At 35.2% G+C, this 18,445-nt stretch overlaps 1 protein-coding gene across 1 annotated transcript in view; it reads right to left on the bottom strand.

Moving 5' to 3' along the window:
* The window catches only part of LOC126972531 (cell adhesion molecule Dscam2-like), a 157,434-nt gene that overhangs the window by 31,559 nt on the left and 107,430 nt on the right, over positions 1-18,445 (bottom strand). Inside the window, exons 7-10 of the mRNA XM_050819358.1 lie at positions 12,189-12,263; positions 11,141-11,285; positions 6,877-7,052; positions 2,528-2,618 (exon numbers count right to left, since the gene is read on the bottom strand). Coding sequence (XP_050675315.1) covers positions 2,528-2,618; positions 6,877-7,052; positions 11,141-11,285; positions 12,189-12,263 — 487 coding nt within the window. The remainder of the gene's footprint in view (positions 1-2,527; positions 2,619-6,876; positions 7,053-11,140; positions 11,286-12,188; positions 12,264-18,445) is intronic.

The raw sequence follows: 18,445 nt of genomic DNA, 5'->3' as shown, positions 1-18,445 counted from the left end.
TGGGTGAACCGATTTTGATAATTCTATTTTTCATTGAAAGCTGGTGCTTCCCGTGTGGTCCCATTGCAATTGGTCTAGATCTGACAATGGCATCCATGAGAAAACCATAAAAGTTTTAAATTTGCTATAAGTATATACGCGACAAATTTACGAATAACTCAATATCGCGCCAACCGATTTCGATTATTCTTTTTTTTATTGGAAAGAATATACTTCAAAGGTGGTGAGTTTGGTTAGATTCTGATACTGGTATTCATAACAAAGTATCGGAAGTCTTCAATTCTTAGGAGCAAATTAACGATACTCGGCCGATGTCAGCCAAGGTAGGTTTGTAACTACATACATATATAGGTTAGATGTGCTTGAGTCGCACGCGCGACATGACGAGCCGAGAGTGGGGCCGCGGCGGGAAGACACCGATTCCATATTTCCTATATTCCATAATTCGATTGTATAAAAATTCGCAATTATTTTTATACTTTTTAGTGCATAGTTATTATTATAATTATTGTTTTGGAATAGTGTTTTTGAAGTCGGTTGTTTTTTGTTAATTTTTTTTTGCTTTACCTACTTCAAGTTTCATCGTACGATGGGACAGTTATAGTAGAGGATACAGATAGGAAGCGCGTTCACCCATCTGTTTAAAAAAAGAATAATATTTTATAACAAATTTGTTAAACAATAGATCATCGTGATTTGGTTGTTAAAAAAAATCTGTCAAGTTTATTTAGAAAATTAAAAATTAATATTTTTTAATATTGCATTCGTTCAATTAAGAGACAAATAACATACCAATAGAAAGTACAAACGTTACTTTGACTTTTTTCCCTCCCGTAATAACTTACGGTCGTTCCCAATATACTATCTACAGATAGAGATAAATTACTACCTTCTACTGTCAGTAATTAGTTGTAAATAATCTGAAGCTGTCCCAATATACCCGATAAGTCAATCTTATCGCCTTATATTGGGACGCGTGAATTGCAATTTCCATACAAACTTCTATCGCTGGTAAGCTATACGTCGTCCCATTGACAGACAGCCTGTACGAATAAGGTGAGTTTCCGTCGATAAGTTTATTGGGACAGAAAAGTCAACGATAGTTACGATTTTTATCTCAAGTAAGACATAGACTGAATATTGGAAACGGCCGTAAGAAGTTAAATACTAGTCATTTATCATATTATTATCACAGCTGTTTAATTTTAAACTTAAACTTTTTCATCGTGTTTTGCTAACGAGTGTAACCATCAAAAGAGTTTGTAAATTTAAAGTTTTAATGGAAAATAGTAGGCTTTTAGTTGTTGTCCCTAATCTCACTGTTACATATAATATTTATGTAAATTGAGTTTGCGTGATAGCTTGAAAGATATTGTTACCAATTTGTTTAGCCGTACGAGCTATGTACTTTATCGTGAGTCAGAATAACGTAGCCGGAAGCTTGGTACGACGTCGTTATAATTTTCAATGACTAGACAAGAAAATGCATCATTTTATAATATAATATCATATATCACAATATACATGTTGCATATAACTTAACCTGTATTAATATAACTTTCAGATAATGTCATAATTTTGTTGAATTATTTTTTAATTTTATTTTGTATTTAAGTATTTGAGATACATTCAAACTATATCGAATATATTGTATGTATCTATGAACAACTCTGGTATGATAATAAAAGGTACGCCTTAAGCATTGACGTACAATAAACAACTAGGCTAAGCAAAACTCTGCCTACGCGTCTATTAGGCAGAGTTTTCGTCCAGTTGTGTTTCGACCACGCTTTGAATACAACGCCACGCAATCACAAAGTGCTAATAATAGAATGAGCGGTCGCGGGGTACTTGCCAGGTCACCACTTGTTATTTTATAAGATGTTTCGATACGAATGAAGTGAAACTAATGAAGTAATAAAATTTCTAGCTACTACTGAAGACGATGAAAGTATTGGTCTAATTTTAATTATGTCAGAATCCCAGGACGTTCAGCTGACGGTAATTTTTACGCCTTGCCCATTAAGCCCACTGCACTGTATTCTTGGCCTTCCGCTCAGGAATCTTGAAAAACACAAAATTTCTGAGCGGCACTACAATTGCGCTCGTCATCTTGAGACGTAAGATGTTAAGTCTCATTTGCCCAGTAATTTCACTAATTACGCCGCCCTTCAGACAGAAACACAATTATGTTTACACATTACTGCGTCACGGCAGAAATAGGCGCCGTTGTGGTACCCATAATCTAGCCGGCATCCTGTGCAAAGGAGCCTCCCACTGGTAAAAATGATAACAAAAGATATAATGAACACTTTCATCATTTCAGCTGGAATACGTCCACTGCTACATGGCTTCCATCCAAAGATCTCCACGACTTCAGACCGAAACACAATAACGCTAATACATACTGCTTTTCGGCAGAAATAGGCGGAGTTGTGGTACCCAACACTTAGCCCGCATCCTGTGCAAAGTAACCAAGTATTTGTATAAGTGTAAATAATAAAGTATACTTAAGACCCATACTCACTCAATTGGGAATCCGTAGTAAGGACACCAGATTGACACTTCCGTACCAGCAACTCCCTTCACTGGATTCATGGCTCGAATATATGGTGGCCCTAAAATATTTCATCAATTACAATGCTTAATAACAATTTTAAGTTCTGATGTATATTAAGATCATACATTCTAAATCAGTACTGATTGAAACGGTAAATATAGATATATTTTAACCTTATGATTCTAATTACATTCACACTAACGGAAGGTACAGATGACATGAAGTGGGCATGATTGTCCAAAAGGAATTAATGAAAGTGCACGCTGACCGTTTTATTTTGTTAGCATTGTATGGGAGTAAACTGTAACCAGAGTAATTGATATAAAATAATAATCATAAATATTGAGTTACAATTAAATTTATAAAGAAAATTTATTTAATACTAACTGACCTGACAGACGTTGTTCTGTATATAATAAATAAAATTATGTTTTTATATGAATTTGTCAATAATATATCATAACATCAAAAATTACTTTGTAAAATATAGACCCTGCTGTCGTAATGAAATTGTTTCACAGCAGAACTGTCAAACCGTGCGTAAAAAAAATCTCTCATAGAAATTATGTATGGACACATCAAAGGAAAAACAAATTTGTTGTTTTTATTTAATTTAGCAGCATTTTCCCTTTTTATTCACCTTTTAAACCTTCTTTGGACTTCCACAAATAATTCAAGACCAAAATTAGCCAAATCGGCCCAGTCGTTCTCGAGTTTTAGCGAGACTAACGAACAGCAATTCATTTTTATTTATATAGATAGATAAAGATCAAACCCGCGATCACTCGTGTTCCGTCCATGTTTTCATGGAGCCACAACCTTAGAGTTACCAAATTTTCGATGCATACGTTGGTGGAACGGTTGGCTTAGTTGTAAAGAGAGGTAACCCGAGAGGTAGTGCGTTCGACTCCCTCATCGTTCATAAATTTTGCTTACAAATATCTAGAATAATTTATTTTCATAGTATTAACCCCGTCTTGGTGTATTTTACGTAAACTTAATCACACACTATATTTTCAATTTGTATTTAAAATAAATCATTACAAAATGTTTAAATTTAATTAGATGGATGTTCACACATTCTTAATTTAAAAAAGGAATGCTTAGTTATGCTTTACTTAATGCTACGTAACAATCATTAAATCATTAACAATAATAAGTAAATAAATAAAGAAAGAAGAAAGAGAAAAAATGTTTGAAGCTTGAATAATTTTAATTTGCGTCACAATAGTTAATGAAAAAGGCCTTAAGAAACTAGAATAATGTCGACAGACAAGCCCACTATCTGATTGGTTACTTGCTATTAAGATAATTAAATATATTTATGGTGGGACCTTTACAGTAGTTTAATCAGCTAATAACGCATGGTTTGATATGTGATGTATGGTACAATACAGTATGGTTTGATAAGGAGGCTCTTTTTTTAACCGACTTCAAAAAAGGAGGAGGTTCTCCATTCGTCGGATTTTTTTTTATGTTATTTACCTCAAAACTTTCGACTGGGTGAACCGATTTTGATAATTCTTTTTTTATTTGAAAGCTGGTGCTTCCTGTGTGGTTCCATAGTACGGGTATTTTTATACAATCTAATTAATTAATCTAATTCAAGTTACGATTATTGTAATTTTTGAAATCGGTAACATCGAAGATAGGTTTGTAACTTTATGCATAGTTATAGGTGAGATGTGCTTGAGTCGTGAGGAGGCGAGAGACGAGAGTCATTCGCGGCGGAAGGACACCGTTTCCAAAAATAACAATAATCGTAACTTGAATTAGATTGAATAAAAATACCCCCTGTTTTTATACTTTTTAGTGCATATTATATCTATTGTTTTGGAAAAGTGTTTTTGAAGTCGGTTGTTTTATCTGTTATTTTTTTTTTTACAATTAGACTGCTTATTTGATGCTACTTTTCGTGCAGCGTTGGGTAATCAAAGGCATAAAAGGCATTTATTTTCTCAAAATTGATTCCTTTAGAATTCTTTTTGATGTCATTTCTTATACTACTAGATACTACTACCGCTTCGGAAACAAATGGCGCTCTGAGAGAGAAGAAGCGGCGCAAGAAACTCTCCCAGCATTCTTTTTTTTGCGCTCTTTTCAATAAAAATATACAATATTGTACAGTCGCTATAAAATAATCACAATCTAGTCCCAGGCTGTCCGATCATTTAGATATTCAGCAGTGGAGTAATAGGATTTACGACAGAGCCATTTTTTTATAAAACATTTAAATTTATTTATAGATAATGCCTGAACAGTGGCTGGGACTTTATTGTAGAAGTGTATACATTTACCCTTAAAGCTATTATGTATCTTATGAAGCCTACTAGAATTAGTTACAAGCAATACAACCAGACTCCTTTGAGAAATTCGGAATCTACCTGGGATGTTGGCAGATATGTTGCAGCAATCACAGTATGTATTTTTGAAGACGTGTGGCCATTGGTCAGCCACTCCTGTACATTCCAGGATTACGTAATATTTGTTGTGGAGTAGTTGTATGTTGTTAGCTTGTTAGCTATTATTATATATTCTCATTTCCCCTGTTTTTCATCAGCAAAGCTTTAAAAGCATCGAACGGAAACGACTGTAAATGTAGCTATAATTAATTCACAGAAGCTTTCAAAAGTTAATTAAATTCTTTAGCGTTCGCGCAGTGTTTTATTAGGTTATATAATTTCAGCTCAGCTGCTCATTACTCTCCGATTGAACGGATTGATCATTCATTTATTTAATTTCTTCTTGAAATATATCAAGATACCAATGGGCTTTATGAAAATTACCAGCTTATTATGTAAAATGAAATGACAAATTTTCATGCTGAAAATTTTTAAAATGTTACTAGCTGACCCAGCACACGTTGTATTGCCGATATTAAAATCGCGATACAAAAGTAGCTGTTGATCGTAGATGGGTGAAAATTTGAAGTTGTATGTATTTTTAATGCTGACTCATAATGAAACAAATTTAATTTATAATTTTTAACTTTTAATTTTTTTGACATTTTTTTTTAAATAAATTTAAATAAATTAAAAAAAAAATGTCAAAAAAATTTAAAGAAAAAAATCGTGTGGACCACCCTTAACATTTAGGGGGATGAAAAATAGATGTTGTCCGATTCTCAGACCTACCCAATATGCACTCAAAATTTCATGAGAATCGGTCAAGCCGTTTCTGAGGAGTTCAAAGTTTAACACCATGACACGAGAATTTTATATGTTAGATTTTAATCTTATTAAAAATTTCTTGGTATATATAATCACATAGTTAAATTATTTTATTTTTTATTATTTTTTGGTAATACCCACATAATAGTAATACGCTCATTTTGTATTCATTGAGAAACAAAATAACAACCAATTCGTGTAATTTTTCTGACAAAATAATTTTTGTTTCAATTTTATCCATTGTTTTTATTTTTATTTATTAAATTGTTTGTAAATGTTTTTACTTTTACAAAATGTCTATTTTTGATCTTTTTTTACCTTTAGTTAGTTAGTTAAATGTTTGCTTTTTATTGCTAAAATACCTACACGTTAATTTTGTATTAATTGAGAATTTGGCAAAGCAACAATCGATTTAGGGATAGTTTTGGAAAATAATTTATGGTTTATTGCTGTTTATAAAGATTCAGGTAGTGCATGAAATCCATACAATGCCTTCATTCTCTGGTGTTTCTACATGAGCACATCATGGGCCTCTCGGTAGGCAGTAGTTCTTTGATCACGAGTACACCTAAATGATGACAGTTATTTACTGACAATAATAGTGTCAATAACAGCGGCTTTAAATGGTTCGATGATGCTAGTAATTGTAACTAAAATACCAGGTTGCGTAGTAAAACTTTGTTAAAATAATACTACAAGAGATAAGAAACAAACTAGGATCACATATCACCAGTAGTAAATATTTTATATTTTATTAATTGCAATGTTAAATAACACGAAACGTATGTTTCAAAATTTGAAAGATGCCATTGAGTGTCAAGATCCCACGCTCACAAGCATATAATAGTTGCCGTTATAAAAAAGCTATTGTTCTTAGGTAGTGCATTATCTAGTTGGAGCGCAGCGGAAACTAATCCTTAATCTAAGGGAACTACGTTATCTTTCTTGGTCTGAATCAACTTGGTAGCCAGTACTAATCGATATAAATTAAAGAAAAGATTAGCTATACACCAATTAGATCACAGCTTAGCTTCAGACAGCTTAAATCACGTGCAATTTAGCAGTTGATCAACTAAAATCGAACCATGTAAACGCGTACTGAGATGGCGGCCGCGCACATTATCATTTTGCGGGTAAATTACTTACCATAAACATTGAGTCGTGCCGCGTGCGCTACTGAGCCGTGCGCGTTGGTCGCGCGACACTCGTATCTGCCACCGTGTTCAACCTTCGCACTGCTGAGAGACAATGTCGACAGAATGTAGTTGTTACTGCCGCCCATTCCTGATGGACCACTCTCTCGGCTCTCTGACACAATCGCTCTGTTAAAACACAAAAATACAAAATCAGAAGAAGAGAGAGAAGAGGCTCTTTTGCACAGGATGCCGGCTAGATTATGAGTACCATAAAGGCTACTATTTCTGCCATGAAGCTGGAACGTGGAAGCATTGCTGTGTTTCGGTCTGAAGGGCGCCGTAGCTAGTGAAATTACTGGGCTGATGAGACTTAATATCTTATGTCTTAAGGTGACGAACGCAATTGTAGTGCCGCTCAGAATTGCGTTTTTCAAGAACCCTGAGTGGCACTGCATTGTAATGGGCAGGGCGTATCAATTAACATCAGCTGAACGTCCTGCTATTCTCGTCCCTTATTTTCATAAAAGAAAAGTTTTGATTGGATTCGGTTATTACCGTTTATATAAAAAGGTGCTCAGAACGCAATAGAATTGATAACAGTTAAAATAAAAAATAGCATCTAAAATAGACTGTAATTCTAATCTAAATTATTAAAATTCAACGATAATTGATTCAAATTCCAAAAAACATTTTCAAAACAAGTGAGAATGCTTATCAAATATTAATATTCCGAAATTAGGGAAAAATGCATTTTTCGCACACCTTCAATCAATTAGGACGGAGAGTTGCGGAGAATCTTTGACGGATATGTACAGGATAGGGCAATTACAGTCTATTTTAGAAGCTATGTTTTTATTTTAACTATTAATTATCAATTCTATTGCGTTCTGAGCACTTTTTTATATAGACGGTAACAAAATAAGGGACAAGACGAGCAGGACGTTCAGGTGATGGTAATTGATACGCCCTGCCCATTACAATGCAGTGCCGGTCAGGGTTCATGAAAAGCCCAAAAACTCTGAACGGCACTACAATTGCCCTCGTTATCTTGTGACATAAGATGATAAATCTCTTTTGCCCAGTAATTTCACTAGCTACGGCGCCGTTCAGACCGAATTCAAATTCAAATTCAAATAATTTTATTCAAAATAGGATTTAAAATCACTTATTGAACGTCAAAATCTACCACCCATTAAAAAGAGACTGCCTCAGACTTGAGAAGAATGAGCGCAAGAAACTCAGCGGGCTTTTTTTTTTAATATAAAATATGGATTACAATGTAATATCGAACAATAAACATTTATAATTGAAGAGCCTGAGGGTGTTCACTTTATTCCCAGTCCGTGGTGTCATTAGGAAAATCGTTTATGCTATAATATCCTTTCCCACACAAACGTTTTTTAACAATTATTTTAAATTTCGTAACACATTTGTTTTGTACATTTTCTGGGTTCATATTGTAGAAGCATATACATCGCCCAACAAAAGACTTACTAACTCGACCCAACCGAGTAGTAGGCATAACAAGTTTATGTTTGTTCCTCGTGTTAACATTATGAATGTCACAGTTTCTAGAAAAAACCTCAATGTGCTTATGAACATACAAAACATTATCGAAAATGTATTGAGAAGCAACAGTCAAAATGTTTATTTCTTTAAATTTTTCTCTTAATGATTCTTTAGGACCTAGGTTATAAATCGCGCGAATAGCCCTCTTCTGCAGCACAAAGATAGAATTAACATCGGCCGCACTGCCCCATAACAATACACCATAATACTATGAAAATAACTAAAGTATACTAATCTCGCCGTATCTATGTCAGTTAACCGTCTAATTTTCGTAACCGCATATGCGGCAGAACTAAGCCTATTCGCCAATCCTTCAATATAGTAATGTTTAATACACATTAGTAATGTTTAATACACATTAATGCTTCACGGCAGAAATAGTCGCCGTTGTGGTACCCATAATCTAGCCGGCTTCCTGTGCAAAGGAGCCTCCCACTGGCTAAAAGTATCATAGAATGTTGCCGAAATATGTAAAACCTCCAAAAGTTAATTAAAAGCAGGATTTAACTGATTCTCTTTAGAAATATAAAAATGTTCATAACATTCTATTGAATAACCCGCCTTACGGCTAAATATTTTTTACATCCATCTAAATATTATTCATCGCAAAATATCATCATTTACAAAAAGGATGAATTTAATAAACGAAAGAGGAATTGAAAGGTGGAATCTGGAAGCCACATAAAATTGAATATTCATATTGGCTTTAGGGTATACTGAATGATATGATAATGAACGGGAGACCCCAAAAGTGGAACAAAAAGGGGCATTTAATATATATCTTTTGATTCATTTTGAAATTCATTAGTGTTTATAATAGTTTCATATTTTTCGTAGATTTTCTATGTAAGTAAACGAATTACTTTTAATTTATTTATGTAAATGTGTTTGAGAAAGCTATCCATAAATCATAATCTTTTTACTCATTGAGGACAAAGAAATAACACTTATAATTGTTTAAAAAAAATCGAGCAAGACGCATGGACCAGTCACGTCTTACCTCAACCTTATTTAAAGGAAGGAAACGACCCGCCCCACAATACCACCACAAGCAAGCACTACGTTATTGTAGAGATAAACTCATCTGAATAAGTTGAAGTTCCCCAAGGCTGTGTGCTATCTCCTACACTGTTTCTTCTGCATATCAATGATATTTTGGACACCCCTAACATACATTGCTATGCCTAGCATATGCTATAGACGACGGCACTGGTGGTATACACGGGCCATGCAGGTCTCTCTCGGGTAATCGTCTAGCAGTGCCAGAGGAAACTTGTATCTTCTATCGAGTCCTCTTGAGAAGGTCGCAGAATGAGGTGAAATTAACCTTTTAACCCCAGAAGAGCCAAGTTTGCGCGTTTACCACTAAAAAAGTCCATTTGTCGTATAACCGCTCTTCGACAAAACCTCCCCCTAGTATCAGAAGGTAGTAGAAGTAAGAAGACCTACTGGGTCTCGAAATCTCTAGCGATTGCCAATACCGTGGTCATCTGGATGGCAAAGCGAATACACAATACGAATATATTTACAGTATGACTGGTAGCAGTATAGTACTACCGATATTTTTTACCAGTTCCTTTGCACAGGATGCCGGCTAGATTATGGGTACCACAACACGGGTCTGAAGGGCGCCGTAGCTAGTGAAATTACTGGGCAAATGAGACTTAACATCTTGTCTCAAGGTGACGAGCGCAGTTGTAGTGCCGCTCAGAATTTTTGGGGTTTCAAGAATCCTGAGCGGTACTGCATTGTAATGAGCAGGGCGTACCAATTACCATCAGCTGAACGTCCTGCTCGTCTTGTCCCTTATTATCATAAAAAAAAATAAGGAGAGTACATAGGTAGTGTAGTCCTACTTACGTAATAAGAGTAAGTATTTTTGAAAAAATATCCTTATAAATAAATAAATCGTGGATACATTCCCGACCCTGATAATGTTGCGTACGACATCAAAGAAGCACCGATATGTTTTTGTTTGTCATTACCGCATTTTCTGGCATCATGTTGTAAAAGCAAACACATCGCCCAACAAAGCACTTACTAACTCGACTTAACCGAGTAATAGGCATAATAACTTTCTGTTTGTTCCTGGTGTTTAATAATATAAGTATGATTGCCAAATATCACGCCCTCCCTCCATTCTAGGGTAACCATTAAGTAATTTAAAAAGTCCTGACAAAAAGCCTGACATTTCGATAAAAGTCCGGCAAAGTAAACTTTTAAATTGATCTCGTTTATATTTCGTTTCTCGTAAAGATTAATTTAACAGATATAGATTGTGTAGTTTTATTACTGTATTCCATCTAAATTAAAATAGAATCCGAACAAGTTAGAAGGCTGGCCCAAATTATATCGGACTAGAGTCTTATGCCTCCTCTCCACTATCGGCGATGATCGTTACTTGTATAATCATCTGTCATCGACAAGTTGTGGGCTCGCGCACACAACAACACTCGAATTCCCTTTGATGCGTGACCGAAAAACCGACAAGTCACCGATCGCCGCGATCACTATGACGATTATCGGCGACTCGAAGCGAATAAGCTCTCCACACGATCGTGCTCGCCTTTAATCGCCGATTGTGAGAGGCAATGTCCGGATTAATCCGGACGGATGGTTACCCTACTCCAGTCTGACTAAGTGCTGCATATAGAGTCTATCAGATCTAAATTCTGCTTCAAGTTAACAATAACAAAATATGTTACCCGTGGTGTGAAGGTATTTGCTGTCCATCTAACATCCATCGGAATCTAGGTGGGGGCTCTCCAACGGCAGAACATTTCAGTGCCACTTGAGCTCCGGGCTGAACTGCTTGTTCAATAAATGTGTACACCAGCTCGGGACGAGAATCTGCAAATTGAGAATAATATGAATAAAATAAAAAAGAGTGAATAATATCTATTTTGATAAATAAACAGGAATTTTAATTGATTGCTAATGTAGATGTTGTAATGAGTGTAGTATGTAATGTAAATAAATTAATTTAATATTGTATATTCATTTTGCATTAAACTAACAATAATTATGCTTATCGACAATATGGTAACGGTATCTCATCAGTTTGTACGATGTTCTAAAATATTTCACAAAACTAAAAACTAAACTAATATTTTGAGACACTTTTAAATTAGATTATCTGTTTTTCTCACCAATAATTTTTTGTTGACTTTAAATTCTGAATTAGAAAAGTCTAGCGTCTTGTTGCTATCATACATAACTTTTTTCATTTTTTTATGAAAATAAGGGACGAGACGAGCAGGATGTTCAGCTGATGGATTACCATCATCAATTATGATACGCTTTGGCCATTACAATGCAGTGCCGCTCAGGATTCTTGATAAACCCAAAAGTTCTGAACAATTGCGCTCGTCACCTTGAGACATAAGATGTTAAGTCTCATTTGCCCAGTAATTTCACTAGCTACAGCGACGGCTACTACTACTTCAGACCGAAACACAGTAATGCTTACACATTATTGCTTCACGGCAGAATAGGCGCCGTTGTGTTACCCATTATCTAGCCAGCATCCTGTGCAAAGGAGCGTCCCACTGGTGAAAAAAACTGTTTCCATTTTGAAAAATATACACAAATATAACTTGACACTTCATTTTGCATAAACAATTTGCAAGCACAAAAGATATTGTATCAAAAGCCTTAGAATCAAGAACCACGAATCGCTTGCGAACGGGCCGGATGCCTGATTTTACTTGAACGTGGCCTTAAAAACATATAAAATCCTGTTTCGGTACTTACCGGGAGATCGTTTCGTTCGTTTTCTTTTGATGCGTTGAACACACCCCGCTCTCGCCACTAATGAGCACCATATACCTGAGAAATTGTTGAGGAAACGTTTTCATTTTGTTCTCTGCCAGAAAACTCATTTAATTCTAACATTACTTGAATGTATTCCTACGAAATTTGAGAAAAATACCGCTGTTAATTTAAAACTCGCAAACTACTTTCTTTTATTCGCAAAAACGTATTTTTGAATTTCTTTAAAGTAGACTAGTCGGTTCCCATGGCTTTATTGACTGGCCTTATTTCTTAATGATACTCAAATTTATAGCGTGTCGTACAAAGGTAGAATACTCATTTTCTAGAAGATCAATAATCAAGCTGTTCTTGAGTTTGAAAACCATACAGGCAGACGGAAAATGAAAAATTAAGAAAAAAATTAATTTTCTCAAATATGCATGGAAATATTGTCATTATTTTCGAAAAAAGAACACGCGAAGTACGCAAATTCATTGCAGGAGCGTTTTATGAATTTGGAACATTAGAACGCTCCTGCAATGTTGCATGAAACGGCGTGCGAGGGTTATTAAATACTCTTTGATCGGATCTCTTTTGTCATTCTTGGCATACCATAGTCTTTTTGCTTAGTACAAATTATAAATGCGTTTGCCTGTCGGCACAGATGATGAAAAAAAATTGGCGGCAAAGCTGAAAATTCGTCTTGATTTGTTATTTACATAGGTACCTACTTAATAAATATAAATTTAATAATAATTAAAATGAGTTCCAATGGTTCAGAGAGTGAAATGGCGATTGATTGTAACTCCGCCAGATTTAAGATCAGAACCCAAATTGGCAATGGAAAACCTGCCTCCAGCGAAGTCAAAGGTAAATTAAATTTAATGTATATTATAAAAAGTGTGTTTTATTTTCCTGCATTATTTTGAGAAAAGCACTATATATGCCTCGGCGGGAATTGGCAATTGCCTGTCTCGTATTTAGTCAAGTCTTTGCATACGGCTCGGCCTTCAAACTCATACTCGACCTGCAATTGCCTATTTCCCGGCCTTTGCAATAATGTACTATTTTCAAGTGAAATTATACAGGAAAATCAGTTCGACCTAAGGTTCAAAGGATAAGAACCACTACTACTAGCGCCATCTATCCGGCACTAACATAACTATATTCGTCGGAGTGGTCATGGCGCCCTTCGTAGGCAAACATACACAAACACATATTTTCTTTTATATACATACAAATATTGATAGAAGATAAGTAAACCCGCATTGAACGCAGTACAAAAACTTGCTTCCAATCTATATTTTATTTCCCTTTATCCTTATATTACCAATTTCCGTATACAAAAGTTACATCAGAAGAAAAAATAAATTATCCCTACGACAGCATCTGCTTGATATTTGGAGCACACGCCTTAGTAAGAAATACACTTTATATTTACGTCTCGTCTATACTCGTAAATAAAAGACAAAAGAACAAAGCCTCCAGTAGCATTCCGCAAACGATGCCTCCAACAAAATATGTCTTACTAAAAAATTCATTCGGTCCCCAGTTTTAGTATCTGTATACGTTTAGAATTTATAACGCCGTAAATCCCGCGCTAAAAATTTACAACCAAATAGGATACTGTCCTTTCTAGAGGACACAATATACGTTGCGATATATTGTCACGAATAAACAATAAAATGTTACAACTTATTCAGACAATGGAATGATACATATAATTTGATTTGCGTAACCTTACTATCTATAGTTTTGAATCAAAATAAAGCTTTTATGCAAAACACCATAAGTATTCCTGGAATTAATATAGAGATACGTGACATAGTCATAACCATAATGTTAACACCAGGAACAGACATAAACTGATGATGCCTACTACTCGGCTAAGTCGAGTTAGTAAGTCTTTTGTGGGGCGATGTATATGCTTTTACAACAAGATCTCAGAAAATGTTCAAAACAAAAGTATTACGTTATTCAAAAGAATTGTTAAAAAACGTTTGTGTGGTAAAGGTTACTATAACATAAATGACTTTCTTAATTATACAACAGATTGGGAATGGAGTGACCGCCCTCAGGCTATTAAATAATAAGTTTAATTGTACAATATTACTTTGTAAACATATTCGATGAAAAAAAAGGCCCGCTGAGTTTGTTGCGCCCATTCTTCTCAGGTCTGAGGCATTCATTTTGGAATTGGTGGTAGTCTTTTTGACTTTCAATAAGTGATGTCACATCCTATTTCGAATAAAAATATTTGAATTTGTAATTCGAGATCGTCGACATGTTCAAAAAATATCTGAGAAGTGTGAAAGTGAAATTTGTTTTAATTTAATGATGAACCAATTTCTACTTTGTATGGTAAATCGGATGGAGAGGGCTATGCTCGGAGTTTCCCTGAGACATCGAATCAGGACTGAGGAGATCCGCAGGAGAACCAAAGTCACTGACATAGCCCAATGACTGATGTGGCAGTGGCCTGCCCACATAGTTCGACGGACAGATGACCGGTGGGGCAGAAAAGTCCTCGAATGGCGGCCACGTAACGGAAGACGCAGTGTCGGTAGGCCCCACACAAGATGGACCGACGATCTGGTCAAGATCGTTGGAATACGTAATACGAGGGCAGCGCAGGATCGGTAAGGCCCTTTAAGTATAGAAATGAAAGTAAGTATTTAATAAATCGCATCTTAAAAACAAGTATAATACTGTGAGTTAAAAGTAATAGTTTAAAAATAAAATTAATTACCTAAGTAAATTAAAATAAGAAATTTATCCCAACAATGATAAGGCGACGATGAATAATAATGAGTCGTAACGTGTTCACCGCTATTTTGTTCAACTTGTACTACCTTTTACTGTCAGTAATTAGCTGTCAATAATCTGAAGCTGTCCCAATATACCCGATAAGTCGTTCTTATCATCTTATATTGGGACGCGTAAATTGTAATTCCCAAACTAACTTCTTCTATCTTTGGTAAGCTACACGTCCTCCCATTGACAGACCGCGTGTACGGATAAGGTGACTTACCGTCGATAAGTTTATTGGGACAGAAAAGTCAACGTTAGTTACGATATTTATCTCATGTAGTAGATAGACTGAATATTGGAAACGGCCGTTAAGAAAAACTGGAGCACATTTTAGAATTTTGTGATTATATATGATTTCTTAAAACCATTAGCTCAAAACAATTACACACCGCCGATTTAGCTAATCCCGTCGGGATTCTAGAACATTACACACATGTTTAAAAGAAAAAGCTGGAGGTTGTTCATAGCAAGAATCGAAGCCGTCTTTTTGGTAGGCGTACCTCTAGACTAGGGGGTTATCAAAGTATTGCCAGAATATGCAATATGTCTAAATGGTCGTAAGGCGAGTCTGCCCTTCCCTAAAATATGGTTGAGGGAGACGATGGCTGGTCAATTAGTTACAAATGTTGAATTTGTTAACATTATACATAGGTAATAAATGGATTATTAAATGACTTACGTCTTATATTATAATATCATTAAATTTTAATTTTATAAATATTAATGATAGCTTTGTAAGATCCGACATGTTTCAGTATAACAATAGTGTTAGGTATTAATTAGACAATTTTATTACATATTTTGCATGTCAATTGACGAAATATACAAAATAGATTATCAATAATATTATTTTAACATCTTAAGGACAATGTTTCTTACAAATAAAATTTCATGTCATTTCATTTCAGTGCGTCATTATCGTGTATGTGCGCTAGTGCGGGATGATCCTGTCATCGGAAACTGATTATTATTGTTAAAATTAAATTAAAACCAAGTAAATATGAGCGGCGGTGATCACTTACGGCCGTTCCCAATATTCAGTCTTCCTCTTACTTGAGATAAAGATCTTAACTATCGTTGACTTTTCTGTCCCAATAAACTTATCGACAGTAACTTACCTTATCCGTGCACGCTTCTGTCAATGGGACGACGTATAGCTTACCAGCGATTAAAGTATGTATGGAAATTGCAATTCGCGCGTCCCAATATAAGGCGATAAGAATGACTTATCGGGTATATTGGAACAGCTTCAGATTATTGACAGCTAATTACTGACAGTAGAAGGTATTAATTTATCTCTATCTGTAGATAGTATATTGGAAACGGCCGTTAACAACAGCTGACCCGTACGCTTGTAATAAATATTCATTTAAAAGAGGGGCAATGAGTTTCATTGACAAATTCAAACATATTTATTCAATAAAGGATATAATATCACTTATTGAAAGTCAAAAACTACCACTCATTTAAAAAAGTATGCCTCAGACTCACCGGAATCCTTTTTTTTTCATAAAAATATGGTTGCAATATGAAATCGTACAATAAAAGTTATTATTTAATAGTCAGAGGGCAGTCACACTGTGATATCATTATGAAAGTTATTAATGTTATAGTAACCTTTACCACATAAATGTTTTATAACAATTCTTTTGAATTTCATAATACATTTGTTTTGAACATTTTCTGGGATCTTGTTGTAAAAGCATATGTCTCGTCCCACAAAAGACTTACTAACTCGACTTAGCTAAGTATTAGGCATCATAAGTTTATCAAATATATATTTGACCTTAATGAATAAAGTGATTATATTTGGAATCAATAAGAATAATAACTGCTGAAGACAGCAAGCGTCGCAAATATGTCGGTCTCAATGAGTCTAACATCTTTGTGCCGTTTGGTGTCGAGACACTGGGCCCGTGGGGCCAGAGGTGCGAAGAATGTACAAAGTACTATCTTCTCGCTCTCAATAGGGTTACTGGTAACCCAAGCCCTGGCAGGTACTTCGGTCAACAGATGAGCCTAGCTATACAACATGAAAATGCTGCCAGTATTATTGGTACGCTTCCCCGTAACAATAGTTTTAATTTAATGTTATCAAAGTAAAAATAATTATAAGATTTGTTTTGTTTGAATAAATGTTTCAATTTGAATCACATTATTATTCACTTATGAAATGATGTTGAAAAAAAAGTTATGAATATCATATTTTACTACAGTAAGACTCTGAAACAGATAAACGCTCCCTAGAAAACTTTAATCCCGCAACATCCCAATTCAACTCTTCAGTTCAGCTTTTCATATTACAAAATGAAAATCTCCGCGCCCCCAGAAACTCCCGCCCCCACAATGATGTATACCGGGAGAGAAATATCTAGGAAACTATTCCCAATTGAAAAGTTCCCAGTAAAGTAACCGTTGAAGCGAACCAACTCGAAAATTGATCTCATCAAAGTCACGTACGCTTTCTTCCAAGTTCGGAACTAAAAGGTTTACGCAACTCGGAATTCAATTATTACTCTCTGAATAGCGCATTGGTTTTGAAGTGGACATATACGGCCTTACAAATATACTTGATATGAAGTATACTTTGAGAATCAACCTACAGATAGAGATAAATTACTACATTCTACTGTCAGTAATTAGCTGTGAATACTCTGAAGCTGTCGCAATATACCCGATAAGTCATTCATATCGCTTTATATTGGGACGCGTGAATTGCAATTTCCATACAAATTTCTATCGCTGGTAAGCTATACGTCGTCCCATTGACAGACAGCGTGTACGGATAAGGTAGTTGCCGTCGATAAATTTATTGGGACAAAAAAGTCAACGATAGTTACGATTTTTATTTCAAGTAAGAGATAGATTGAATATTGGGAACGGCCGTAAGGTAACCGCGACGAGTTTTGTTGTCTATGTCACTTAATGTCATGAAAAAGTATAGGTTAAATTGTAAGCTGCGGTGTTGAGTAAATTGTTCAAAGTTACAATAAATGTTTTTTCATTCAATATTTTAATAGTGCATTCCAATCAGACTTTTCCACGCGTAGCTGCAACCAGTCACTCTCCATTCATCGAAAGTCAAACACTTATCAGAGCTACTCGTAGCTCTTAGGTACCTACATCTCTCTTTTCTTACCATAGACTTAGAATATTCTAGCATATGTCGACGAACTGACAGCAAAAAGCACGAAAATGCGTGAATAATTTTGATACTTCTCAGTGTGCGCGTTAGCTAGTAGCTTTACATTCAAAAAAGTAAGGAGCCAATGCAAAGCAACTATTTATCACCTGTCAATCAAAACCGGAGAGATAATTCGTTTGTCTATGGTTAGTACAACTTTACAGCTATGGCAAAATTCAGTGTATGTGGCCCGACCCGTCCCGTCAAGTGGATGCAATTCGCAAAAATGTTCACCGCACCGTTGCGGTCCAACCCGTCTGTT

The sequence above is a fragment of the Leptidea sinapis genome, chromosome 26 (genome assembly GCF_905404315.1).
Source record: "Leptidea sinapis chromosome 26, ilLepSina1.1, whole genome shotgun sequence".
Lineage (NCBI taxonomy): Eukaryota > Metazoa > Arthropoda > Insecta > Lepidoptera > Pieridae > Leptidea > Leptidea sinapis.
This window is presented reverse-complemented; position numbering and strand designations above follow the sequence as displayed.